At 39.1% G+C, this 27,393-nt stretch overlaps 1 protein-coding gene across 1 annotated transcript; it reads right to left on the bottom strand.

Moving 5' to 3' along the window:
* Positions 1 to 4,065: 4,065 nt before the first annotated feature.
* On the bottom strand, positions 4,066 to 27,393 carry unm_sa1261 (un-named sa1261). Its single transcript, XM_022673559.2, has 4 exons — positions 27,185 to 27,393; positions 15,126 to 15,348; positions 9,249 to 9,451; positions 4,066 to 6,653 (listed from the first exon to the last, which is right to left on the bottom strand). Exons 2-4 carry the CDS (start codon positions 15,295 to 15,297, stop codon positions 5,799 to 5,801), a joined length of 1,230 nt encoding a protein of 409 aa, XP_022529280.1. The 5' UTR covers positions 15,298 to 15,348; positions 27,185 to 27,393; the 3' UTR covers positions 4,066 to 5,798.

Raw genomic sequence — 27,393 nt, 5'->3', positions numbered from 1 at the left:
TTGTTTAGACGACAGCTTTGTACATCTTGGCTGGATTTTCTCAGTCAGCTTTAAAAGGTAGAGTCTCCTGGAATTAAAAGCTTTCAGTCAACAGCTGTGCTGTACTTGTCAAGAGTTAATTACTTGAATTTATTGGCTCTTAATTTGTTTGAGAGCATCAGTTGTAAAGTTGTGAACAGGTAGAGTTGATATACAGTGAATAGCTCTATTTAATTAATGTTCTAATCCATATTATGACAAGAACTACTCAACTAAGTGAAGAAAAGTAAAAAAGTAAATTTGAAAAACTTTAAAAGTATCTTCAAGTGCATTTGCAAAAAAGACCATCAAAAATATTATGATGAAATTGGCTCTCATCAGGAGCGCTCCAGGAAAGGAAGAGCAAGAGTTCACTCTGATGAACAGGATAAGTTCATCAGAGTTACCAGCCTCAGAAAGCACAAGTTAACACACAGCACCCCAGATAAGAGCACCTAAATGCTTAATTTACTGAGTATTTTAGTTTTTTTTTAACACTTGATTCACTGGGTGTTCCTTCATAGTCTAAATGACTTTAGTATTAATTTACAATGTAGCAAAAAAGGGGAAAAAACATTAAAAGAGATGGTGTGTCAAAAATATGGACTGGTAAAGAATAGTCTCTTTCAGATAAAACCTTGTTAATTTAAGTTAATTTTGCCATTTTTGGCAGTTGGTGTTTTTTATACTGTCCAATTTACTAATTCTACTAGTTCTTGTCCTATACAATAAGGCATATAGTGTGTATCAGTCTTTATGATACATTAAAAGAAACCCTTGAAGTTGTCTGTCTTTTTTCTGCACCATACATTTGTTGTAAACTTGTAATACCTACCATATTCTCTGAAAAGTGTGTTGTGTAACATACCACACACACTTCACACATCCCTGCATCCCAGTACACTTTGTACAGTCATCAGTCCTATGTACAGTGTATTAATATCAGTCAGGGCCGTGTTTATGATAGTCTCCAGTGTTGTTTGTGATATAATTAGTGTCAGTTTTTTGGGGGCGTTATGGTTGCACATTTCCACTGGCAGCAGGCAGCCGACTCTTCCTCCTCTTCACCTTCCGTTCAGCTCTCGCACTTCAAACGGACAGAACAAACCGAGACGGCTCTTCCGCCACCTTCATTCCATTTTTAACGCGAGGGAAAAGGGAAGGGCTCGCGGGTTCCTCTCCATCGGAAGCTCTGCATTTAGCAGCACGGCTTTTTTCAGGGATTTAAACCCCAAAGTGAACTCAGAGAGATGCAGCAGAATGGTTTTAGTAGACGAAGAGATGGTGTTATAAAACTAACAGCCTGAGTGTTGTTGTTGCAGTGGCTTGCAAAGTATTTATATTCCTTACAAATTTTCACATTTTGTCACCTTATAACCAAAACCAAAATTTTTAAACTGCAAACAGCACTTTTTATGTTTTTTAATTAAAAAAAACGTTTCGTCTTGACACTCTTCAATAAGGCCAGATTTCTGGAGCTGTGGATTTCTGCAGCTCCTCCAGAGTGACCATGGGTCTCGTAGCTGCATCTCTACTTTTGGATGATGGATTGTACAGTGCACTTTGAGATGCTCAAAGCTTGAGCATGATATGTTTTTACATTCTAACCCTGCTTAAACTTTAAATAGCATGTACCATCAGCTATAATATCAGCTATAATAAATGTTATAATGTTATCATAAAGATGTACACTTCTGAAGCTTTGTCCTTTTTGTGAATGTGTAATTGTATGTGTTTTTAAGCTCCACTTTAACAAATTCCTCTCAGTCAGTACTGATATGTCAATAAAGTAATGAAATGAAATTACATTAAATGATGAGGCTGGTTGCAGTACCTTTATATTAACATAACATAGAGCTGTCAATGTGCCTGTAATGAAGAGTAATTGTAGTTTTGTTGTTGCAAAAAAAAAGCTTTTAAAATGTGGTGGCATCAAAGAACTATTTAAAATCCCATTTACTTAAAGTGTAGGATGGGTGATCTTAGAATCAGTCTTAGAATATTTGAACACAAATATAAAAAAGTAAAAAAAAGGTCTACAGTTTTTTTTCACTAAGGATATGCATTTATTTCAACAATGTCTCTCCAGAACAATATTGATACATGCAATTTTTTCTGGAAGTCACAACACACAAGTCAGTTTCAGAAGGTCGGTGGAGGAACGATGATGCTTGGCCGTGTTTTCTTTGTCTTTTTTTACCTCATGATTTTTTTTATATTTCTGCTTATATTTTTTATATTTAAACCAGAATTAAAGTCCAAAGAGTCAATACAGCCAATAATTAAACATCCAACACATGGCACTACTACTCTGGACCTCTGGACTTTAGGGTATTTAGGATGCATGTATGTATATTTTGATTGCACATATACAGCATACAATGCATCATTTTTCTGTTTTACTTCTCATTTTTGCTAATTTGTATTTTTTTTCTCTTTGGAGATGAAGAGTTGAAGGGTTTATCCAAACTTGTGCTAATGCAAAATACCACAACAACAGATATTTTACACAAATCTAAAAAGTAGCACAGACAAAATCGCCTTTGACCGAGGTTTATGTATCCATGCGGCTTCAGAAACGCCCCTTTCGAACGTTGTCACAAAAAGCTGTTTTCTTTAAACAGCGCAAAATGTGCGATCAGTCGCTTCGTTCAACCTCTCTCCTTAGTGAAACCCTTGACTTAAAAACCCTTTTTTGCTACCATGTCTTTATCAAAACAGAACAAAACAATCCCATTCAAAGACATGAACCAAAGAGTCTAAAACCATGCTAGAAAACTCCAAACGTTGCCTGCGGTATGTTCTGAATCAACGCTAAAGATGAAAATGCTCCGTCATTCAGTGATAAGCCTGGGTTTAGATGATTAGTGCCTTAAAAGCCTTTTACTTCTGTCACAATTCGAGCGAGGCAGTTCAGTGGAGCAGATCAATGGAGTCTTCCACTTTGGAGTCTTTTTTTTGTTTTTATCTGGCTCTGAAACCCAAATGAATCACAGACTGATAACAGCCCATATCAGATTGAGCTCTGTATCTGACTCTGCTAGTGTAATTAGATTCAGACTTTGCCATTTTGAACAATGCAGCACTTTCTTCAGAGATCGGTTGCTCTCGGTCTCTTTCTTCAACAAGATCTCAGAAGATTCGTACATATCCAACTAAATTGTACCCCGAGAAATTTGTGTTATGTATATTTGCAACGCATTTTGTACATATTTTATATTTTTTCACTGGTGATGCTGTTTTACCAAATATACACAACACAACCGGCCATGTACTCAATGAGGAATGCACAACACAGTAGCTTTCTCCCTTTTTTTGGTGCTGTTTTTATGATTTTTAGTTGGGTCACTGAGGGCTGCAAAGGATACATCAGTTGCGTCCTTCAGATGTTGGTTGTATTTCTCGACCACACGTGAAGGATCCTTCAGTTTGGAACAGCTTTCAGTGACATAGCAGCCGAGAAATACAGCCTACCTAGGATGCAGGCTACAATTTGGAACACTATACAGGTTTGTGCACTACAGGCTGAAAGGCTACAGAGTTGATCATGCTGTGTTTTTGGATATGGAGATCATAGCTAAAATGGGATGGGGTAGAAGCTTTAGGTTTAGCTTGAGAGGTAAGTTAAGTTAAGGTTGAGGGGTGGTAGGTTCCATTTAGGTTTAGGTTTAGGTTGAGGGATGGTAGGTTCCACTTAGGTTTAGGTTGAGGGGTGGTAGGTTTCATTTAGGTATAGGTTGAGGGATGGTAGGTTCCATTTAGGTTTAGGTTAAGGGATGGTAGGTTCCATTTAGGTTTAGGTTGAGTGGTGGTAGGTTCCATTAAGATTTAGGCTTAGGTTCCTGTATTAGGTTACATTCAGGTTTAGGTTTAGAGTTATAGGGTAGTAGATTACATATAGGTTTATTCTGGAGGTTAGTAGGTTGCATTTAGTTTTCGGTTAAGGGGAAGGAGATTACGCTTATGTTTAGGTTGAGGTGTAGTAGGTTACATTTAGGTTTAGGGTTAAGGTGTAGTAGGTTGCATTTAGGTTTGGGCTTAAGTTGAGGGGTAGGAGGTTAAGTTCAAGTTTGGGCAACAATCCATAAGTTTAGGGGATTAAGAGACCTCTCTGGTGAGTATTTTTAATGCAGGTTAACTTAAATAAATTACTATGTTAAATTCACACAGTTGTTTTGAGTGTAGAGTTTGGTTCATTTATCAAATACTGTCAAAATATAGAGAGAAATATAGAAACCAACCAGACCATTTTTTGAGTGAATATATTAGAGGTCACAGGAATGATTGTGCCAGGACATTGATACCATTAATTTGAAAATTGTGGAATATTCAGTAATACTACTGCATTTTAGTTTAAAAGATTAGTGCTTCAGGTAATACAAATAAATGGTTTGCTATATTTAGTACACGTTGTATGATTCCTAATCTGGTGATTTAGTCGCATATGTACGAATAATTCCTCTTAAGTTCGGGCTGCTTTGTCATGGCACACATGTCAGTGGTGACGTTGACTTACAAAGGTTAACCCATATTGTTCCTCATTGCCTTTAAATAACAAGACTCAACAAAACTAGATTTGTTGGGAAATATTACACAGTACGGAGCCTTCATATACCTGAGAAATCCTTATAAAACACTTTCTTCAAGTCACCTGAATCCTTCAAGAGCTTTCCTTCATACAACAGTCAGTAGCATCCAAGTGATCCAAGTGAACCATGTGGGTATCAGCGCCTCTGAATCGCTGGCATGCTCGATGGTATAACACAGCCCTATTTTTTCAACAAGGACTAAATACCCTCTGTGCTCCGGGTAGCGACATCAGCGGCATCTGTGTATGCTCTGTGATTACATCGATAACATCATCCGAGCTGCCCAGGCCTTGCTCACAGTGAGAAGACCCATTCAGGACAAATCCAAGGACCAGTCTGCTGACTCACAAACGCACCACACGGCAACACACAGAATACGGCATGCATCTACTGTTCAGATTCCTCAAGACTCCTGGAAGATTCATGGGGGATTCTTATTGGGGAAAGATTTGGTTTAGAGGAAGTAAACATTTTTTTTTTTACAATTCAACTCACTGTAATGGCAACTGGGTATTATTACTCTAATAGTAATGCTACAGTAGAAAATAAATAGCAAAAAGTCAGGAGCGCAAGACCGAAATAAATAACGCAACAAAATAAATCTAAACGAAAAGAAACTACATTTTTTGTAATACTAACCAATACTAACCCACTGACCGAATGGACGTCGCACAAAATAGTACCACTTCCAAAAAATCACAATATGACATTATGAGTCACTCCATCATTTGAAAACGAGTCTCTTCCAGCTTCTGACTTCTTTTCTTTTTTTTTTTTGCAAAACGATTAACATATTGCTTACAGTGCTCTGGTGACCAACACAAGTTTTGTCAAGTAGTTTCTCAACCAGTTATTGTTTCATTATTTCATGTTTTGTATCCGTTGGACTGTTGTAGACTGTTTTATTTTTTATTTTTTGGAGCACAATCCCTCAGGTACACAATCCGTCGTACGTGATTGTCTCCTACCCATGTCTGTCTCTGTCATTCCCTCAGAAACACGCTCGTCCGTCATAAGGAACATTTGACAGCTGAAGTCTGAAGCCGAAGTCTGTCTGGGAAGCCTCCGCTAGAGACATGAGAGCTTTTTTCTTTTGTTCTCACGTTTGTTTTCTTCTATGTTCAAGAGCTGGAGACCTCACTGTGCTCCAGAAAAGTGCGTCCCATCCTATGACAGACTTATACGCAGTCCTTACACGCAGATTTCAATGGGTGTGGCCACGAGGATGCGGCCGGTGTTGGCGTTGCTGTCGCGGGAAACTCGTTCGTAGCTGCCGTTTGAAGAGGGTGAGCTGTTGGCGGAAATGTTGGCGGTAATGTTGGCGTAGTGCGACGTCACAGGCTCAATGACGACGCAGGCAGGCGACAGACTCTGCTGCTTCAGACGGTCCACCAGCTCGTCCTCGTCCGACGAAGAGGAGCTCAGCTCAGGCAGGTGCCCGTTCACCACCACGTTGCTGTTGTTGTTGGTGGTTTCTCCTGACTGCGTGATCGCATTGCCGTTCTCCGTGTCCAGCATCCAGCAGTGGTTGAAGTGGGCAAACACCTCCTTGACAGAGCAGCGACGGTCCTGCTCGATGGCCAGCAGGCGGCGGAACATGCGCAGTGCCTCATCAGTGAAGCGACGCCACTGCGAAGGTGCTGCACTGGCCCTTCTCCGCCGCTGCTGCCAGCGAACAAACTCCTCGTAGAAGGCATCCGACGGCATCGCCTTCTCCCACGGGAAGTTTCCCGTCAGCATGCAGAAGAGAAGTACGCCAAACGCCCACACGTCTGTACTATAGTCCACACGAAAGCCCTCCTGCCGTCCAGGGTCGCACAGCTCGGGTGCAGTGTACGGTATGGTGCCGCTCACCCTCTTAACCGGAGAGCCAGCCCGCCGCGTCATACCGAAGTCTGAAAGCTTGACCTTCCGGCACTCCTTGTCGAAGATGAGAATGTTCTCAGGCTTGATGTCTCGATGCACCAGCTTCTTGCAGTGCAGGTAGTCCAGGGCGATGGCCACCTGGTGCACGCATCGCTTGGCCACGCTCTCTGGGAGACCCACCTACGCAGAGGGAAAAAAAAACAAAAAACAGAGAGATGATGGAACGAGAGGCAGGACAAGAAAACAGCATGCAGTTACACAACAGCAGGATCAGAATCCACCCAGGCAGCCAAGACTGGAGCGTTCTAAGCCCCCGCATCAGAAAACCTGATCAACGATAAGCTGAAGACTCATTGCAGCAAGACAGCAAGAAGACATGATATAAAAAGATGCTATAGAACATAAAGGACTCATTAAATATAAAAGATGAAGCTGACATTTGCCCAAAGATTAGTTATTAATATCTCAAGAGGCATTAAACCAAAGCGACAAAGTGCATCACTCTATATACTGTAGATCTATAGTTCACTAAGGTCACGTTTTTCAACGTTGCATATTATAAATATAACAGCGACAATCAGAACAACCTCATTATTTCCTTTCACCGAGGAGAGCGCATAAGGACTCTCATACCCGTAATTAACATGAAGTGGCTAACGCTGAATGTGTGAGTCACCAAACGTCTCAAAGTCTTACTGGTAGGCAATGACGCTATGAAAAATACACACATTTATTCAAAGATATTTACGTAGATGTTTACCAGCTTAAAGCAGACAGCTGGACTGCAAATAAAAAAAAAAATCATCACAGGCTCTTATTCACACCTGGCATTAATATGCGTCTTGGGTGATCTAATCACTAATGATTCACATGTGGCATTTTAAATGAGTCTCTTTTGAAAGCTTAAGGTCTGATTTTTTTTAGCCCACATTGAGATGAGGCACATCTTGTTTTGCTTGCATACCAGCCACAAGTACTAGTTCTATCCATTAGCTTGTTATTGTAGCTAGAGTTAGCTCAGCTAACCCTGTCGGACGGTGGACGGGGTAGTTTTAAGGTTATTACATTTGTTTCAGCGAGGCAGTGATGCTGTTGAATGTGGGAGGTGCTTTGCTGTAGGAGATGCATCAAGATGCTTTGACGTTCACTTTTTGTTCAAACCTGTGTTTTTTGCTAGCTATCGAGCTCAATGTAAATTATTGTAACGGACAGATGGCAAGTGGCCTGAGGGTGGGTGCCAGATGAATGGAATGTTCCATTTCTGAAACTTATAGAAGGTCATAAGTCATAGAGGGCATTGCGACCCATAGTGGACAGCCTAGTTGGTAGTAATGATCATGACCGGTGGTGTCTGTCTCGAACTGTCCAAAGCCAAAAGATAAGCCACTCATAGCAGGAATCGCATATCCTACAGGTCAGTACAGTGTTCTTTAGCTTCCTTGAGATATAGCAATTAAAAGTCATGGGACCTAATAGAAGTTTCTGTCCCATGACTTTTGGCAGAAATATCTTTTAAAAATGATTAACCTTTGCTTAATCTTAATTCATTCTGTATGGAAATTAAATACGTGATGGGTGGTCTCTGGCCACATATTTTATGGACTACAAGACGCAATGGATTATAAAACCAACTACCAATGAACATCTATTTTCTGGTCTATTTTCACACATAAGGCGCACCGGATTATGAGGCGCATTTTAAGAAAGAATAGTAAGGAACAGGGTTGTCGACATGTTTCCCTTTAAATTTAGCAGGTCTCGCTGCGGGGGGGGGGGGGGGGGGGGGCGCCTAAGTAAACAAAACTGGAATTCTTAAAAAAAAGAACATTTTCTTTCAAAGTTAAACAAGCGCTGGATGTTAATCTACACAGATTTCTCTTTTGAAAACTGTTTATTTGGGTGAGTAAAGCGCTTCTGTTTATTTACAGTAAGTTTAGATTTCCAGTATTTTAACATGGTTAGCAGCAGCGCTAGCTGTGGTTAGCAGTGCTTAGCGCTAGTAAACGCTGCCCGGCAGTGCTACTCTAAGAAACCCTGAGTGTTTCCAGGGCGCTATCAGCTAGCGGTTCGTCCCATGTAGCTTGTTTTAACAGCGTAAACAACCAATATACTCACCTCTGAATGGTGAAAGAGTTAGCGCTGCTGTTAGCAAGTAATGCTAATACTGCTCGAGCTTTGGTGCTGGAGAACTAAACTTAAACTCCTGTATAACTCTGTACATCAGCGAAGTGACTTTACTGCTCCTTACAACCTGACTGGTAAAATTTATACACATAAGGGGCAACGGCTACTGTCGATTTTTGGAAAAATTAAAGGATTTTATATGCGCCTTAAAGGGCAAAAAATCTGGTTATATAATTTAGGTAACATGTAATTACCTTTTTTCTGTTTCTTTTTGTTTTTTTTGTAAATTCCAAAAAATAGAAACATGAGGTCCAAATCAAACAACAATCAAACAGCAAATCAGCTCCTGATTAATATGCTCTTTACAGTACAGTGGGAGATCACTGGGTTTTGTTGCGTAGGCTGTCTATAATTGGCCTCTAGTGTTTTAAAAAAAAAATTGGCCTGTGTTCTACAGTATAAATACTGGCATATATATATAGTGGCGTTAATTAGCGATATAACAATAGCCAACTATCATAATAATAATAATAATAATAATAATAATATCACCCACTTATACAGTCCATCAGTGAACAGACAATCACAGACATCACAGAATTCCTGAGATCTGAACAGATTCAAATTCAGCAGCATCACTTGAGGTCTCACCTGAGGGGGGATGATGTCAAAGAGATCCCCGGCTAGCGCGTACTCTTGAGCGAATATATAGTACTCGTCCGTCTCAAAGGCAATCCCGTACATGTTGATGATGAAGGGGCACGGGGAAAGGTAAAGCGAGATGCTGTACTCCCTCAGGAAGCTCTTCAGCTTTGTGGTTTTCTTCCGTAAGAACTTCAGGGCCATCTTGGTGCCTGTGGGAATGGAGAACTGTGGTTAGCGTTTAGCTCTGCTGCAGAATCTCTGATATCGTTAAAGTTACAGGCCTGAATCTCTCTTATGATGTCCGAGGCTGTGTATTTCACCGCTCAAGAGATTTAAATTGTATAGGGTGGCATCATTAAGAATAATTGATTTTCTGCAATATACAGTACTGTGCAAAACTTTTAGGCACCAAAGCAAATTACACTAATTCATTTATCTCAGCAATATGGAGTGTTTTACCTAAAAAAAGCACCACATATGATTTAAAAAGATGCAAATAAACATACATACAGTAAAACGTAACAAGGACTTCTAATTTTAACTAAGAATGTTATATCCTGTGAGCCAAGCTGAAGAACAAAGTGATTTCTGCTCCTCAGCCAGCATGTGTATATGTTCAGTTCCGTCAGCAGCTCACCTGATTTACCACATTTACCAATTTACCAAACCGGTTGTTGATATGATGAGAACTAGACATAACTCTACTAAACTCAGATGAGGAGAGATTAGGAGATGTTTTAACGAAAAAGCACTGCTTTTTGTAAAATTGCTCTGTTTGTGTTTATTGTAAAGCTATTGTTTTACTGAGCTAATAAACACTTACTTCACAGCTTCAAAGCTTTTTCTTTGCTAAAAATTCCCACAGGTGCCTAAAACATTTGCACAATACTGTATATATTAGTATATATAAAGAAATGCAAAATTTAACGTCAAATTCTACACAAGAAATCAATTATCCCACATATAATTATAGTAATATGAGTGTAAAATATTGGAGTAAAATAAGTTGTCCATGCCCTTTTGGAGTAATTTGGGTAGACCAATCCCTCTTGGGAAAGTTCACCAGTGTTCCACGTTTTCTCCACTTGTGAATGGAGTGCAAAAGTGATTTCTTCAACAAGGCAAATTTTATTGCTTTTTCTCTTAATAAATTAACTCATCGTTGAAAAACTAAAGCGCTTCCACTATGATTGGGAGATTGCTGGTTCAAATCCCGATCATTGCTGGCAGCTTGCCATCAGCTGTCGGAGCCCTGAGAGAGCACAATTGGCCTTGACAATCTCTCTCTGGGTGGGTAGATGGCACTCTTTCCCCTAATCACTCCTAGGGTGATGTCGATCAGCACATTTACACAGCATCTGTGAGCTGCTGTATTGCAATGTATTGCAGTTTGAAAAGAGGCAGAGTCTGACTTCACATGTGTCGGAGGAGGCATGTGCTAGTCTTTACCCTTTATCTTTGTGTTGTGGCATCACTAGAGTGATGGGGGTTATACAGCTGACCAGCAGGTTATCTTTGTCTGATGTAAAAATGTATTTGATAATACTCAATAATACAAATACTTTTTTTCACAGCATTCCATGTTGGTGGGAACAAACAATCCATCAATCCTCAGTATGACAGTGTCCAGGTTTTTGGTCAGACATGGATGGCAACCCTAGCAACGAGCCAGCATGAATGTTGAGTAATGCAAGCAGCTGCTACGCTGTTAAAAAGAAGGTCAGACTAGCAGGAGAACCTCCCCACCTCTCTTTGGTATAATATAATACAATAGGCATACATCAGGAGACCGGCCAATCAATCAAGAGAAAAGAACCCAAGAAAAACAAAACTAACGCCTGTATCAACCATCACATTCTCAGCCTCTGTGCCCGTGCTGGCGTCTGTCTCAGCAGATGTGTCAGCAGTGCGCCTGAGAGGCAGAGATCTGGAACAGTGTTTTCAGAGCTGACACGCTGTTGTTGCTTCTAGCAGAGAAAAGCGGCAGTGAAGAGAATGCACCGTACATCAGACCATGCTATCAGAGTCTGTGTTTGCTTTGAACATGACAGTTCCTTGCTAAATCTTCAGTGACAGTACAATAATGTAGGTGGAGGATTACTCACTGTAAATATTGAATATGAATATGATGAAAAGATTAACAAACGCAGGCTTGGGTTTTCTTTTCTTCTCTGTCTTGATCTGGTTTCTCGAAAACATTACTCATTCTGAAATACTGAATTAACACTGCATTCCTCCCGCTGCTCTGTTTCTGCGGATTTTATATGAATCCTATCTAATTACAGTTGGTGACATATTTGTCTAAAGATAAAAGATATAAGCAGGGCTTTAAGACTATTCACAATTTGGCATGTTATTTTGTCCTGTTTCTCTCAAAAACATGTTTTAAAGGTGTAAAACAGTACATTGTTAGATTTTTCATGTTAAAATGCCCCACACACTCTCTTGGGGGAAGGTCAGGACTGCAGGAAGATCGTTCCAGTAAACACACTCTTTTCTTTTTATGTGTGCAGTATGTGGTTTTGCATTGTCTTGTTAAAATTGCTTGGATGTCACTGGAAAATATGTCACTGGAATATACAGTTCTGGAAAAAAAAATGATTTTACCTAATTGAAAACCTCTGGAATATAATCAAGAGGAAGATGGATTATCAAAAGCCATCAAACCAAACTGAACTGCTTGAATTTTTGCAGCAGGAGTGGCATAAAGTTATCCAAAAGCAGTGTGTAAGACTGGTGGAGGAGAACATGCCAAGAAAACTGTGATTAAAAACCAGGCTTATTCCACCAAATATTGATTTCTAAATTCTTAAAACTGTGTATTATAATTATAAGAACTTTCTTTGCATTATTTGAGGTATGAAAGCACAGCATATGTTTTGTTAGGTCAGCCATTTCTCATTTTTTGCAAATAAATGCTCTAAATGACTATATTTTACTCAAACATATACCTATAAATAGCAAAATCAGAAACTGATTCAGAAACTAAAGTAGTCTCTTAATTTTTTTCCAGAGCTGTATATGTTGTTCTAAGATCAAAATGTATTTTATGCATTGATTCTGTCATCGACAAAGTGTACCAAGTTACATAACGCCATAAATCAAATCTTATCAGTAAAACTGAAGGTTACTTTTTTCAATACATATTTCAATGTTTATTCAGCTATACATTTTTATACTACATTTTTAAATAGTGAGACCCTGCTGAAAACATTCGTGAAGCCCAGTCTAGCAAAGTCTATTTCTCAGAAAGCTTTTCTGTCACATAAATCTGAGGTTAGTGACTGCCACTGACCTCTATTAGCCCACCTTCCTTGCCTGTGAGAAGCCTTGTGATGATATTTAGTCTTGAATCATGGACTGTCAGCAGGTCTTTAGTGTCCTGAGACTTTAAGCCCAGATCTTTCAGCACAATGTGAACAGGAGTGAGAGTGATGGGAGTTTGGGGTGCCAAAATAATCCTATACTCGGGAGCAAATAACTAAACATGGAGCATTATAGAGGCTGGAGAGCATGTGGAGGCTTTGGAACAACAAAGGCAGATGTGTCGTTTAACCCAGCCTGCTCCCGTTTTTGGATCTCATAAAGAGGCATTAATTCTGCAGCCCGGAGCAGATGGTCAGCGTTTGGCCTCTGTCGCAGACAGGTTACCATAGACAGATTTTCGAGGGATGGGTATTTTGAAGGACGGTACATCACGTGTTTTATTTTGTTTACTGCTGATCCCTACAGACTATACTGTACTGTACTATTTCCTGGAATCGAGATCTGTCACTGGATGCCGGAAATAACTGGCTGATAGACTATAAGCCATAAGCACATAAGCAGTCTGGGCACTGGGGACAATGGACAAGATGAAAGGATGGGTTAAGTGGTGGGCTATAAACGGCAAAGTAAATTTGATTAACAAGTTATGAGTAAAGGCAAGTTATGGGTCTTGGAACATGAATAACTAGATGTTTCCAATAATAAGGAAAGAGTGGGTTTGGTTGTGTGTGATCCTGTGTGTGAAAGTGAGAGAAGGTTTTACATTTTAGATGCCTTCAAGGTCCATTCCAAAACTCCATTATAGACTGGGTCTAGCCAGATGATGTTAAAGTATTCTAAATTCATTACTCTGTAGGTAAAAGTATAGATACTAGGGTCTAAAAATACTTCTGTAAAGTTAAGTAAAGTGCAAAAGTACTGCTTTTAAAACTAGTATAACTTTTATAAAAGTATAAAAGTAAAAAATAATGTAATAGGAAAAAAATCCATGAAGAATTGACCTATAATGAGTCCTATAATGCACAATGAGAACAATGAGAAGCCGGAATAAAAACAATTTAATTTAAGGAGTAAAAAGATCATTCAGATAATTGTGTGGATATGTAAAGAGTAGAAGTACTAAAGTCATCTAAAAATAAAAAATAATTGCTCTAGTAAAGTATAGATAACCAACATTTCTTTTACATGCTCTTGTGGTAGGACCAGTGGTATCAAGAAATGTCAAAATAGTATGGCTTCCATATAAAGTAGCACTTGGAGGCTATTTTTGGGTAGTGAACCTGTGTTTATGTGCACCATGGTCCTTGGAGGAACGTTGTTTCGTTTCACTGTGTACTCTGTATATAGCTGAAATGACAATAAAAACCACTTTGACTTTGACTTTGACTCTTAGTGAAAGATCACTGACTGCTAGTTCTTTTGGCTTTCTCGATCACATGACATCGCGTTCAGTAGCTTCTCCATTTCCACTCGCTGTTGTGTTTCCGTGGATCTCTGTGGAAATGCATGCCCAAACTGTAATTAATGTGTGTAGCAGTGGACAAATAGCTATTTTATTAAACGCGATGTGACAAAATTCAGAGATGTGCGTCCGTACAAGACTAAAATTACCGGATGACCATGGAGTTCAGTAAAAACAGTAGATAATTCAGCCTGTAATTTTCTCAAAGGGCGTCTGAAAAAAACACTTAAGTACGTGGTCGTTCCAGACAGGAATAAAATATCACAGAGGACTCCCATACAAAAGAAAATTACTCCAGGACCCCCTAAGAAACTAATCCCGTCCAGATAAGGCTTAAAACATTTAGGGTGTCATAAACGAGTAACCTGGACTGCTATGGACTGGATTCTTATTGTCTTCAGAGACAAATTTAATGTATTCATTTCATCCGTTTACTATTGGCCTTTGTACTTATTTTCTTCTTATTATTAACTTCTTATTATTTATTTCAGTTCCATCATTTACTTGTGGTGATATTTTAGTCCTCTATTTCCTAAATTTTGTTTATATTTTATCATTCTAATTATTTATCTCTTTGTTTTATTGCTCTACATTTTAGTCTGTCTGCATATTTTCTGAATTATGTTATTTCTTCTTAATTACTTATATTATATTGTTTGCTTGTTTTTATAATTTTATCTTATTTTTAGTCCCTTTACTTTTGTAAATGCTTGGCCTCAATGCATTACCGAGTGGAAATAAAGGTTGATTGATTAAAATCCTCATTCTATTTGTGATTGGATGGCAATCAGGTTTGAGTATATAGGCCTTGTGGTGAGCACTTTAATCCTGCCTTTGCTGTGGATTGACAAACTGGCCCAACTGCTGTTGTGATAATCTGGGGATCCATCGCATATGACAGTTGGTCACCCCTAGCATGGCATCCTCAGGCCCCAGACACATATCCTGCAGGTCAGTGCTGTGTACAGCTTTCTTCAGCTTCTGTGATACATGACAAACGTACTGGGACACTGGGATACTAGTTCCTATACCATGACATTTGTTATGTCAATGTACTGTATTTTCTAATGACTAAGTTCTCAAATGCTGGTTAACTTAATATATACTTAAAAAAAAAACAGGAAACCATAACAATGAGCATTCCTCAGGCTTACCTCTGATCTTGTGGATGACCAGATCCACCTTGCCATAGGTGCCCTTGCCCAGCTCTCTGATGACCTCATAGTACTTGTTAATATCTAACTTCTCCAGGTTCTGGGCTGCGATAAGCTGCAGCTCCTCCAGGATGTCGATGGAGGCGCGGGATACCAGGGGGGAGGAGCTCATTCTTCCAGTGGGAGGGACCAGTTACCACAGGAGATGTGTTGACTGATAGCTCTGAAAATGAGATGAAGAAGAGAGATGATATTTTCAGACTGAATTACCAATAAGACTCGCTCTAACTCAGACAACTTTAAAATTGGTCACACCAGAGACCACCACAGAGGACGACCACTGGAAAAAAGATGAAACCAAAACTTCACGGGAAGCACTGAACTTAATGTACTTCAGTTTAGGAGTGCTATATTGTCCCACAAATGAATGCGATTAGGGCTGTGAATCTTTTGAAATCCCACAATTCGATTCAGAATCGATTCTTGGGTTCACGATTTGATTTTTTTTAGATTCTTTCAAATCCAAACGATTCGATTCAAAAACTATTATTTTCCAATTAAAAACAATTTTATCAACCTATTGCAGTAATGTAAACACAAATGTAAATCTAAGACTACATGTCTAATTTATATATGCTTGCATGCATTTTTTAAACTTGAGCTCGAATCGATTTTTTCCTGCAACTCTTAATGCGATACACAATATTGTAATTTTTTGAAGAATTTATGCCACATAATGATAGAATTATAGCACAACAAAATAATTAAACAATTAAATACTTTTACACAGAAAAGAACTTTCCTTTACTAAGTATATTTAGACACTAAAAGTTGCTTATAGGAAAAACATAATGAGCAACATTGAGAAGGGGACAAAATGATAATATAAAATAATATAAAAAAAGTGCTGGGTTTGAAAGGGTTAAAGTCTTAAAGTAGTGAAATCACAGCCATTCATAAGCAGTGACAAGAAGAAACTCAATATTGGACTGCTTTGATGTTTTCACCTTTAGCTGATCATCAGAACATCACTCTCTCTCTCTCCCTCTTGCTCTCTCTCACTCTCTCTCTCTCTCTCTCTCTCTCTCTCACACACACACACACACACAATCATGAATTTCAAAGTTACAAAGTTCAGTGGGTTGGGTGTGTGTGTGTGTGTATTGTGTGTATTAGCCAAATGAGTTCTTATGTAACCTTTTACGTCCTGCAGTAAACACTGATCCAGTTTCTGCACCCTGAAACCCTTTCAAGCGGCCAAGATCACAAGGCCCCGCTCTCCGCCGGCGGAACAGACGCAGGGAACAGAGCAGAACAAAAGATAAGAGGGAATCGGAGCGGGCCAGAAGAATCCCCTTTGGAACGGCTAAATCACATCGCCTCGCACTGCTCGCTGTTTACTTCTGCACCCAAAAGAAATGTCGCCAGACAAAGTTTTCACACATTGCATAACACTCATTAACATTTGGCTCCCACTGAAGGCCCAGCCTGCTCATCATAAAGAGACACAGCAGAACAGACATGGACCCTGACAACCAGTGATATAACTGCAGCAGAAGAGCAGAAAGTTCTGTTACTGTCTGCTGTCAGACTGACTGACTGTCTGCTGCGAATATGAATGGAATGTGAATTAAGGTAAATACAAATTTTACCCAAGAACCTCTTACTATTGCTGTATGTAGTTGTAGGAAAGGTGTAACAATCATAATCGTATGTTTATCCTCTTTAAAGCTGCTCATACCTTACTGGAGATGCTAATTAACACTTATTGAAACAAATGAAACCATTCTGACAAATGTTCTGATCCTAACTTTTAATAACACATCTTGACACAAAGGAAATACAACATAACTCAAACAAAATGAACCTTCAATACCTAAAAATCTAAAAGTCTATTAAGAGTTTATCAGACACTGTTCTAGAAGTATAGTCTAAAATATGCTCAGCTCTATTTTAAAAGACAGAAACCTGGACCCCCCCTTTCTGCTTAGGCATTTAAACATTTGCCTATTATGCTGTTTTGCTTAATTTGTTTTTTACTCTTCAACTCTACTTTTATTTTTTTTATCACATTTAATTTTCTTTCTTTTTTTCTTTCACTATTTTACTTTCAAATTTTTTAATACATTTTTTAATACATTAAAGCTTACATTTTTTCTGTCATGATATACAACTAGAGAAGCACTGAATATTCTGCGACTGTAATTATCTGGCAAATAATGAAAATGAAAATGTTCAGTTTAGTAAACATCTTTAAATTGTAGTTTTGTAATTGTTTTTTTTTTCTTTGACAAACAACACAAACAATATTTTTAGGATTTTTTATTTATATTATAGAGGAAATAATAGATAGCACTAGGAATGAAATTGTTTGTACAACTTTTTTAGAGGCTCATTTCTTTATATTACTTTGTTTCAATGTGAGATTTGATATTGAGATTTACAATTAGTAATAATTAAAATTGTCATGTATTATTATCATTGTTGTTAGTGATTGATAATACAATACTACCACTTCTACTACTTATAATAATCCTAATAATAAAAAAATAAATGGAATAATTTATTTGAATAATTAAGGACATAAATACATATTCCACGCCTAATAAAAGACCAAGATTGAGTTTGCATCCAATTCTGTTTTGGCTAGACTGCATCCCAACAAAACAGCACACTATGATTAGCTGATGGGATATTTATTGCAGCTCGTTCTCTCCTTCAGCGGGCGGCTGGTGTGATTTCTGAATGACTGAACAGTCCCGACGGCCTGCCAGAGCTTCTTCAATGAGACAGGATGCATGGCACGGCCTACTCATAGACGCCATCTGTGGAGATCTGAGAGTGTGCATTGTGTGCGCGCGCGTGTGTGTGTCTGTATATAAAGCAGAGAAATCGTGTGTGTGTGTGTGCATGGTCTTGCGGGAAGGCACCTTGTCTTGGCTTGTCATCACAGAGAGTGGTCATCCCTTCATTTACAGTATTATTTGCTCAGATTGTACTGTACTGCCAAGGTCAGAGCTAACAGTGGATACAAGCCTAGCCTTTCTAAGGGTGCCACTTCTGATGGACAGGATGAGATGCACACACACACAGCTCCTATCACAGCACATGAAAGCAGCCGCAGATGAAAGATAGAGGGAATAAGGTAATTAGGCAACGAGGCGGCCTTCACCACCAGCTGGTCCCATCGGCCCTGCTTTCATGTAACTACAATTCCCATGAGCCTCTGTGAGTGCTTTGGGCTGCATTGATGCATGCGCACACACACACACACACACAAAAAACAGCATAACAACTAGCAACTGCTCCTTCCCCACTGCAGTTCAATGCATCTGATCTGCATCTGATACATGGTGGGAATGGCTGGTCCTGTGTTTTGCAGCACAGTATGTACATCACTCTCAGCCTTTCTCTTCTTTTTTCTCTCTCTCTGGCTTTCTGTCCTTCTTATTCTCTCTGCCTTTCTCTCGTTCTCTCTCTCATTCTCAGATTGAGATTCAAATAGCAGAGAAGACTGGATTTTATTAAAGAGGATAAAAACAGTGAACCTCCTCCAGTCCTGTAATAAATCTAGACTAAAACAGCATCCACTCACACTGACTGTGATGTGATGTTGACAGCTGTGTGCTAGTTTGTGTGGAGTAGTCGAGTGAGCAGTTTGCTCATCTCATGATATCCATAAGAAGAATTATCCGCTCAATGGCATAATAATAGAGTTGATAGTATGTAGTGTTCTCCTCCAAGTGTGTTGAGCTCCCTATAGGCATTAATAAAGATATAATAGTTCATCATGTAACCTACTTATTCATTGTTTCTTCTAAAATAATAAGATTACTAAAAGAAATTTGCTAGTGTAACTGTCTCTACTGTCCGTTTTTGACAGAATGTGAATCAGGCCGTCGTTTTGAATATTTTTTTCAGATTTTCGCGGTGACCTGACCAATAGGATGCCTTAAAATGACTTTTTAACACCTCTTTACATTGACTAACATTGAAAGTTAAGTCATTTCTTCTTTCTAGCTGGGACCAATGGTAGACCCTTGGATTTCTAGAGTACATAGTGGACTTTATCGTAAGCTGTACAAGCTATCAGAACAATTAATCTCTACAACAGCTGTACAAACATCAAATAAAGCATATATTAAAAGAAATCAGACCTGCTCTGCTCGGCTTATTTAAAACCTTAGGTAAAGCTGTGATGTGCATGGGAATTTCAATGTGTCGACAATAACAAAACTGTATATGCACAAATCAAATATAGTCTTTTATTTGAGCTAAACTGCTGATAATGCGCATTGTAATGTGAAATATTAGCCAAATAACAAATAATTACCACAGCTATGAAGAAACGCTGTCTCTGCTCCATGTTGTTTACACACGTGGTCTGTGCAGTGTTCACTGTTTGCAGCCGCACGACTCCGCTTACTACATATACTGTACATCTGCACTGCACATTCAATTGAAAACACTGTGTTTGAAGTCTCGGCTGCCAAATTTTCATCTTTCTGGAACACAGAATCTTCTATATATATATTCTACATCTATATCTGCTATATTTACTTTCTTGCTCACATGCCAAACAGATCTGACCAATCTGACAATGTGCTTACATGTTTTTGGGTGCGTATTTTGGTGTGTTTAGGCTCATGCCTGTGTAAAAAAAACTAATCAAACAGAGGGAGAAATGCTCAAAGTAAAATAAAAGAACTCACCAACTGATTTGGACCATAGAAACCAACTACAGGTGAAAAAAATGGGAAAGAGTTTCTATATGTAGCCTATACTGCATACAGAGAGGCAACAACCATCAACTGATTCCTCAGGGAGTACATGTTCCATGCATCAGCTCTATACACCTCTGAACAGTCACAGCCGATCCTCTCCTGAGAAATGGTGCAATCATGTACAACAACTTGCTTCATGCGACTCCGCTCGCACTATCTGCCGAGCAACACTCCTCCCGCTCCTTCCCCCACTGCTTATCTTCTGAGGGTGCTGTTTATTTCATTGGCCGCGCTCGCATCCCTCCCTCTCCCGGCCGTTACAAGGCGATGCTGAAAGAATCTCTCAGCTAACAAATCAATGCCGTCGGCCAAAGCCTGGCTTAGACCTTTAAAGGTAATAATCATTGCAACGACTTAATCAATATTACAGTGGCACTCAACAAGGCACTCTACAGCCACTCCAGCTCCCCACTGTAAGAAGCCCACATGTAATTACTTTATAAGTGGACGGGATAATGAAACGATGAGGTGCGTCATTTTCTCTCTACCAGTCTCGCAAACCTTATCTCATAAAACTACAGCCTGGAGCCGGGTAGCATTGTTTGTTCAGGACTGTGAACAAAACAGGATGCCGTAACATCCCTGTGCACTGTGATCTGTCCATGCTTTGTCATTAAATTTTATTCAATCTAATAAGAAACTGTAGTACAGTTTCCTTAGAAGTGCTTGCCAGGTTAGCTCACAAATCAGAAAATAGATAAAAATATTTCATTTAATTTCATTTTCTTTTTCATTCCTTAATATACATCTACTGCTGCATTTCAGGCATGGAACACTTGTAATGTTTCCACCCCTTTTCTCAACACTAAAAATATGTTTTGTCCCACTCTTCATGCAAACTCTTCTTAAAGGAGAAATTAGCAACAGCATGGCAATTCATTCCTGTGTTATTTGTGCAAATAACACATCAGTGTTATACGCTTTACCAAGTAATTCAGAGCTAAGGAACAAATGGTTAGAATATGTCTATGAGATAGGTAGGTGCATTTTTTAAGACAGTTATGTTTGTACTAGTTAAAATGGACCCACATCTGTGTGTTTACATAGGTTTACATAGGATCTCCGATGGATGTCGCTTTTTACAGAGACTCTAAGTCTAGGTCAGTGGCTGAACTGCACTAAGCAGCTCATAACACATGTTGTAACATATTACATTGAAAAGACTGTTATTAGTGTATAAATGTCTTTGTTTTAAAATGTTTAAAACTGTTGTCCGTGGAGTGCGTGGAGTGCATTACTAGTATCATGAGATTCTGGATAATTGTCTTCTGTTACAAATCTTGTCTTTGTAATTTTTAATATCTCCGTTAGTGGTGTGCCATATCAAATGGTATGAAATAATAAAATTTCAATTTTCATTTTGGCGGTAGTTGACTTCATGTGTGTTGGAGGAGGCATGTGCTAGTCTTCACCCTCCTGGTGTTTCAGTATCACCTAATGGTGTCCTAATAAGGGGGTTGGATAATTGGCCTTGCAAATTGGGGAGAACATGGGATAAAAATTTGAAATAAATTAAATAATAATACATAAATAAAAATTAAGCACTGCATACAAGTGTATTAATCTCAGCCTTATAATTTAATGAGGTTTTTGCAGTGTCTAACTTCTACGGAACAATGCTGCTAAGGGTGAAGCATGGATAGGTCAACCCCATGCCCTTTTCACTCTATTAGATTATCTAATCAAATCAAACTGATCAAATCTTTTTGTCCACCTCTTTGACATTCACTCTAACCCAGGTCAGCATCGACCCAGGTCTATGAAGCTACAATACAGCAGGCCCGCGTAAGGTTCAGCGTGTTTATGATGCTGCTGCAGAGGCTGCGCTCCAATCTCGTCTGATTTACTGACCTTTAAAGCTCTGAGTCAAGCCCTGATTCTCCACCAGTGTAGAAACATGGCGGGTTTCGGCAGCATGACAGCATATTAGGACTGTGCAGGGATCTGTAGAGCAGTCAATACACTGAGGTGTTTGTCTGCCTGTTGTAATTGTGTGTGTGTATATATGTGTGTGTGTGTGTGTGTGTGTGTGTGTGGGTGCATTTGTGTAAGTATTTGCTCTCCATGAGACTGAACAGCTAGTCCAGCAACAAGCAGACATCTGCAGCTAGGCCAGGAGACTCAGACTCAGGCCACTGCCTCTGTAGCGCTGATCTCCACACTTAGCTCTTTAGATCAGAAACAAGGCTCTAAATCTCGAGCTCATATGACAAAACGAACAAAGGATGCTTTTTTGGATCCACTTTTTTGGATCCCGCTTTTTGCAGAAATCCTTTAGAAAGTCATTTCTGTAATAATAAAGATTTTCCTCAGCGCTGAAAGCAGAACAATGGCAGGTTGGAAACCTTTTGTGAGTCAGCCGCTCTCTGGCCTCTTTGAACTTTTTAAAATGCACTTAAAATGACATTTGCAGTTACAGGGAAAATCGGCCCACTGGGTTTTAAGCATGAGGCGGGGTAGGTGAACAACTACAGGGGTTGTGATTAATATAGAGCAATATATTGAGATACTGTAGGGATACATAATTATATTAATTATATCAGTTTAATTATATCAGTATCGGACAAAAATTGCTGTTTTGGATTCGTATTTCAAACCAATAATTGCCGATGTATTTATTGTATGTCTGTAAAGGGCCAAACCATGCCATTTTTTATTATTTTTATTCGTTTTATAGATCTATTGTTTTATTTAACTTGTTAATTGTAGTCTATTTTATGATACTCCTTTAGGTTGTACTTTTGCACATTTAATTAATCAATGATTAGTATATCCACAGTTGATAAAAGCTATTTTATTGTTTATCTTAAAAATTGATGATTAATGCTGCTGTGATTTGTTCATAGCTCTTTCTGCTAGGTAATACTGATCTTCTGAATAATACATTGTCACTGAAATAATCATTTTAAGGCCATTTTATGTGACTCATATCATGATAATATAATAATAATCATGCATTTACACATTACTTTTTTCCAGATTAGTGACTATTAATTATTAAGAATATCAAGTCAGAGGAATTTAAAAATATACACACATAAATATCATAAATAATTAAAAAATAATACAGAAAATAAAAACATTCAAGGTCATGTTAATTAAAATGAAGAACAGCAAAAGTTTATTTCAGTTATTGCAGTTACACCTGTTTTGTTATATAAATGTTTATTTCCTTTGTGTGTATTAAAAACAACACAAAAAAAAAGAAAAAAGCAAAATTGTCATAATTTAAACTGGACAAAATAATTGAAACCTTTTTATCCAGAAGGTCATCATAACACAAAATCTTTTTTTTGTTGTTCTGTAAAATTTTGTGCAAAACTTGTAAATTTTGTCAAAGAAGGTACACACGCCTTTGGACTGCAAGGTCATGGGTTTGATCCTAACCTTTGAAATATCTGTCAATGTGGAATGTCTCGATGAAAATAAATCAATGTTTATCTAAAAGTGCTTGGACCCCGACAATCGCTGCTTGAGGCTATGTTTTCCGAATGTTCATTTTACATAGTGTTCATTTCTGAGAACATTCACAATCCACCACTCAGAAGGACCGCGGGCTACAAAAGGGCAGCCATCTGTCTTCATATGCATATGCATTAGTGCACTATAGCTTTTAGTTGAGTTTCTGTCCCTGCTGTGACCACCACGACCCCAGTACTCCAGCCTGGTGTGAGTGGGATTGAGGCTAGATAAAACCACCAGAGAGCCCACAGCCACCAGAGAGTCTGCACTGATCTGCTTCCAGTACAAAAGGACACGCTGACTGTGAACACCGGCAGGCTCACAGGCTTTGATGTGCTCCAAGGATGCATGAACGCTGTGTGCTTGCACTGCAGTGCATGAGACTGTGTGGCAGAGGCAGCAAGCGGACCAGCACTAACAGGGGTACCAGGGCCTGGCTCTGAGATTCCCAAAGCTGATAGAGGATGGAGTAGTGTTGTAGGACTGGATTTACTGTGTTGTTGTGGCTTCAACACTGCAGTCAAGTCACTATTTACTACAGACATCAAATACCTTTTATTTACAGCTCTGGAAAAAAATAAGAGACCACTTAAAAATGATGATTTTTTTTTTATTTTACCAAATTGAAAACCTCTGGAATATAATCAAGAGGAAGATGGATGATCACAAGCCATCAAACCAAGCTGAACTTCTTGAATTTTTGAACCAGGAGTGGCATAAAGTTATCCAAAAGCAGTGAGCAAGACTGGTGGAGGAGAACATACCAAGATGCATAAACATATGTGATTAAAAACCAGGGTTATTCCACCAAATATGGATTTTTGGGCTCTTAAAACTTTATGAATATGAACTTGTTTTCTTTGCATTATTTGAGGTCTGAAAGCTCTGCATCGTTTCTGTTATTTCAGACATTTCTCATTTTCTGCTAATAAATGCTCTAAATGACAATATTTTTATTGGAATTTGGGATAAATGTTGTCCGTAGTTTATAAAATAAAACAACAATACTCATTTTACTCATATACCTATAAATAGCAAAATCAGAGAAACTGATTCAGAAACTGAAGTGGTCTCTTATTTTTTCCCAGAGCTGTATATTGAGGTGAATATGTAATAATTTAGGCACCAGCTGTTTATGTCACTGGTTCATAAACAAAAAGAAAGGGAGGCCTATGTCTATTAGCAATAGCATTGTGGTTAAACTGCTCAGACCCAGCTAATGCAGGCAGTTGTGTCTGTTAGCATCACATCTAACCTGATCTAACCTAGGAAGGCTAAAAATGGTGTTAAAAGTGTTAGCGTCTCACCATCATGGCAGTTGCAACGTATGGAATGCACTCCACACTTATGTGTGCCTAATCTCATTTTCAGTAACAACACTCTGGGAAGAAAAAAAAACTCCACAAAGGGCCTTGTTATGACAGCTCTGTATATCATCAGCTCACTTGAAGTAAACTCGCACAGCGAGTGCACACTACAGGCATAACACCTCCCTCTCAGCCAACTGCTTGGCTAAAGTCGTCCCGGCAATAATGATGGAGGTGCGAACTCAAATACGGCTCGTTCACCAACACGTTCTGCTGCTGAGGAACAGAGTGCACAGGATGTGGATATTTCGAGCTTAGATAATCGCCACGGTCTGGTGCGTACTGGTGCAAGAGAGACAGGATGGAGGTTATTGCTTGCTCGATATTCTGCTTTCCTCTCTCAGCGGTTTTGGAAATGAAGCCACTGCTGCTTTCAATCAACATATTGACCGGCTGTCAGGAGCTGCACTGACATCCATCAGGAAAGGTGACTCATCATCATCATCATCATCAACCTGCGACAGTCCAGCAATGCTTGAGGAACCTTCAACTGATAACAGAGCTCTGCGTTTCTGTAGGACACTGTGTGTGTATATGTGTGTGTTACCACGGTGTGGGTTTATATGGATTATCTGATGGGCCATCCATGTGCGTTTGTGTGTCACAGTCTGGGCTTTCTGTCTGGCGGTGGTGTTTGTATTTGTATGTGTGTGTGTGCGTGGTGTTATCCAGTGTATGTGGATTGTCTGAAGGAACATGCATATGTGTGTTTGTGTTTTATATTATATAGTCACGTGTGTGTGTGTGGGTTTGTGTGTCATATTTATGGCATGCATATTTCTATATGGCAGCATATGTATGTGTGTTGAACACATGTAGACTATGGGTCATACATATGTATTTTCATGTGTGTTTGTGTGTCATAGTAATGCTATGCATATTTCTGTATGTGCACCCACTGTCTGTGTAAACATATGTGTCTATGAGGTTTCTGTGGATCAGTGTGTGTGTGTGTGTGTGTGTGTGTTATCCAGTGTGTATAGTTTTTTTCAGTGCATGTGTGTTTGTGTGTCATAGTTATGGATATGCACATTGCACATTTCTGTACAGCATTTTGTTTGTGTGTGTTTGTGACCCCACAGTGTATATGGGCCTTCTGTGGACCTGTGTGTGTGTGTGTGTGTGTGTGATATCCAGGGTGTATAGGGGCTTCTGTAGGCCTGTGTGTGTGTGTGTGTGTGTGTGTGTGTGTGTGTATGTGATATCCAGGGTGTATAGGGGCTTCTGTAGGCCTGTGTGTGTATTATCCTGTGTCTATGTGGTTTCTAATTATATATATATAATTAAATATATAAATAAATAAATATAAATATATATTTATATATATATATATATATATAAATATAAATATATATATATATATATATATATATATATATATATATATATATATATATACATACATACCATAAAACACAAAGCAGCAACCTCTGCCCCTAGTTTATCGCAAAGAGTTTTTATAGTTTTTGAAAGTAATTTTAATAGTATTTAGCTTTTAATCCCTATTGTGTTTCGGTCCCAATCACTGTATTACAAACTAATGGTTAGTGGACACAGAAATTTCTAGTTGACTAATCATTTCTAATGGGCTGTGTGTGTGTGTGTGTGTGTGTGCATGCTATCTGGTGTGTATAGGTGTTTTGTAGGACAATGTGTGATACCCTACCCACAGCCATGTATAGATTTTCTGTAGGGCCATGGATGTGTGTTTGTGTGTCATATAGTCTAAGGGGTCATGTGTTTGTGCCTATATCTGTATCTGTCACATGCATATGTCTGGTGTGTTGTACTGTATGTGTTCTATGCATTGTGTATGTGTTCCCCTACATATGTCTAAATGTGTGTGTCATAGCCACACTACATACAGGCTATCTGTCATCTGGCAGTGTGTATAGCCTAGCCTACTATCACCCACTGTCTTTAACAGCACATTCTAGCACATAATAAAGCACAATATCTTCACCCAAGGGACCTCGACAGAACCCTGTCTGCCACACACAGCTTTAGATCATACTGGGTGCCATCACTGAAACAAAGCCCCGGGGTCTCAGACAGCAGAATGTGTGCACGGGCCACCTTTTGTTCCTTTTCAGGGGTCGCCTTCCCATGCAAATACCCCCGTTAAGAGGCGCAGCTGCTGGACATGTGCATGATTACTATACAAAAGGAGGAGAAAATGCTAGTGTCGTGCATTTGCATGCATTATGCAGCATCATCAGCAGAAGCATACTGAACGATTTATTGACACACAAACACACAGCTCTCTGTTTTTTCTCACAGACGCAGCAGGATAGTGCATATAGATGCATGCACAAAAATATATATTTTTATAATCAGATGATGTATTAAATATATTAAATCTTACTGTAATCTGTGTACAACTGGATGTTGCTAACAAAGCCCACCCTAACAAAGCCTGATGACAGAATCACGTTAATGCTCCTACCTTTAAACCGTGCTGCTCTCAGATGCTCCGACCGTCATTGTCTTTAATCATGAGGACGTGGCCATAGGGATGAGCTGCCAGGTGTCCTGGTCTGCTGTGGGCAGGGGAGGATGCTGCTGTACCGTGCACGAGATCACGGAGCTCGCGCTGCTGCTGCTGCTGCGCCCGGCAGACTGAACTGAGACACCCTTTTGTGTCTTCACTGCTGT

Source organism: Astyanax mexicanus, chromosome 19 (assembly GCF_023375975.1).
Source record: "Astyanax mexicanus isolate ESR-SI-001 chromosome 19, AstMex3_surface, whole genome shotgun sequence".
NCBI classification, from domain to species: Eukaryota; Metazoa; Chordata; class Actinopteri; order Characiformes; family Acestrorhamphidae; genus Astyanax; species Astyanax mexicanus.
Note: the sequence above shows the minus strand (reverse complement) of the source record. Positions and strands in the feature narration are given on the sequence as shown.

Bases quoted from the DNA above. Each gene is read 5' to 3' on its own strand.
- unm_sa1261 (XM_022673559.2), bottom strand. From the start codon at position 15,297: ATGAGCTCCTCCCCCCTGGTATCCCGCGCCTCCATCGACATCCTGGAG. The intron at 9,452-15,125 runs GTAAGCCTGAGG...CCATTCCCACAG, and splicing joins GGTCATCCACAAGATCAGAG to GCACCAAGATGGCCCTGAAG. The intron at 6,654-9,248 runs GTGAGACCTCAA...CCCTCTGCGTAG, and splicing joins TTGACATCATCCCCCCTCAG to GTGGGTCTCCCAGAGAGCGT.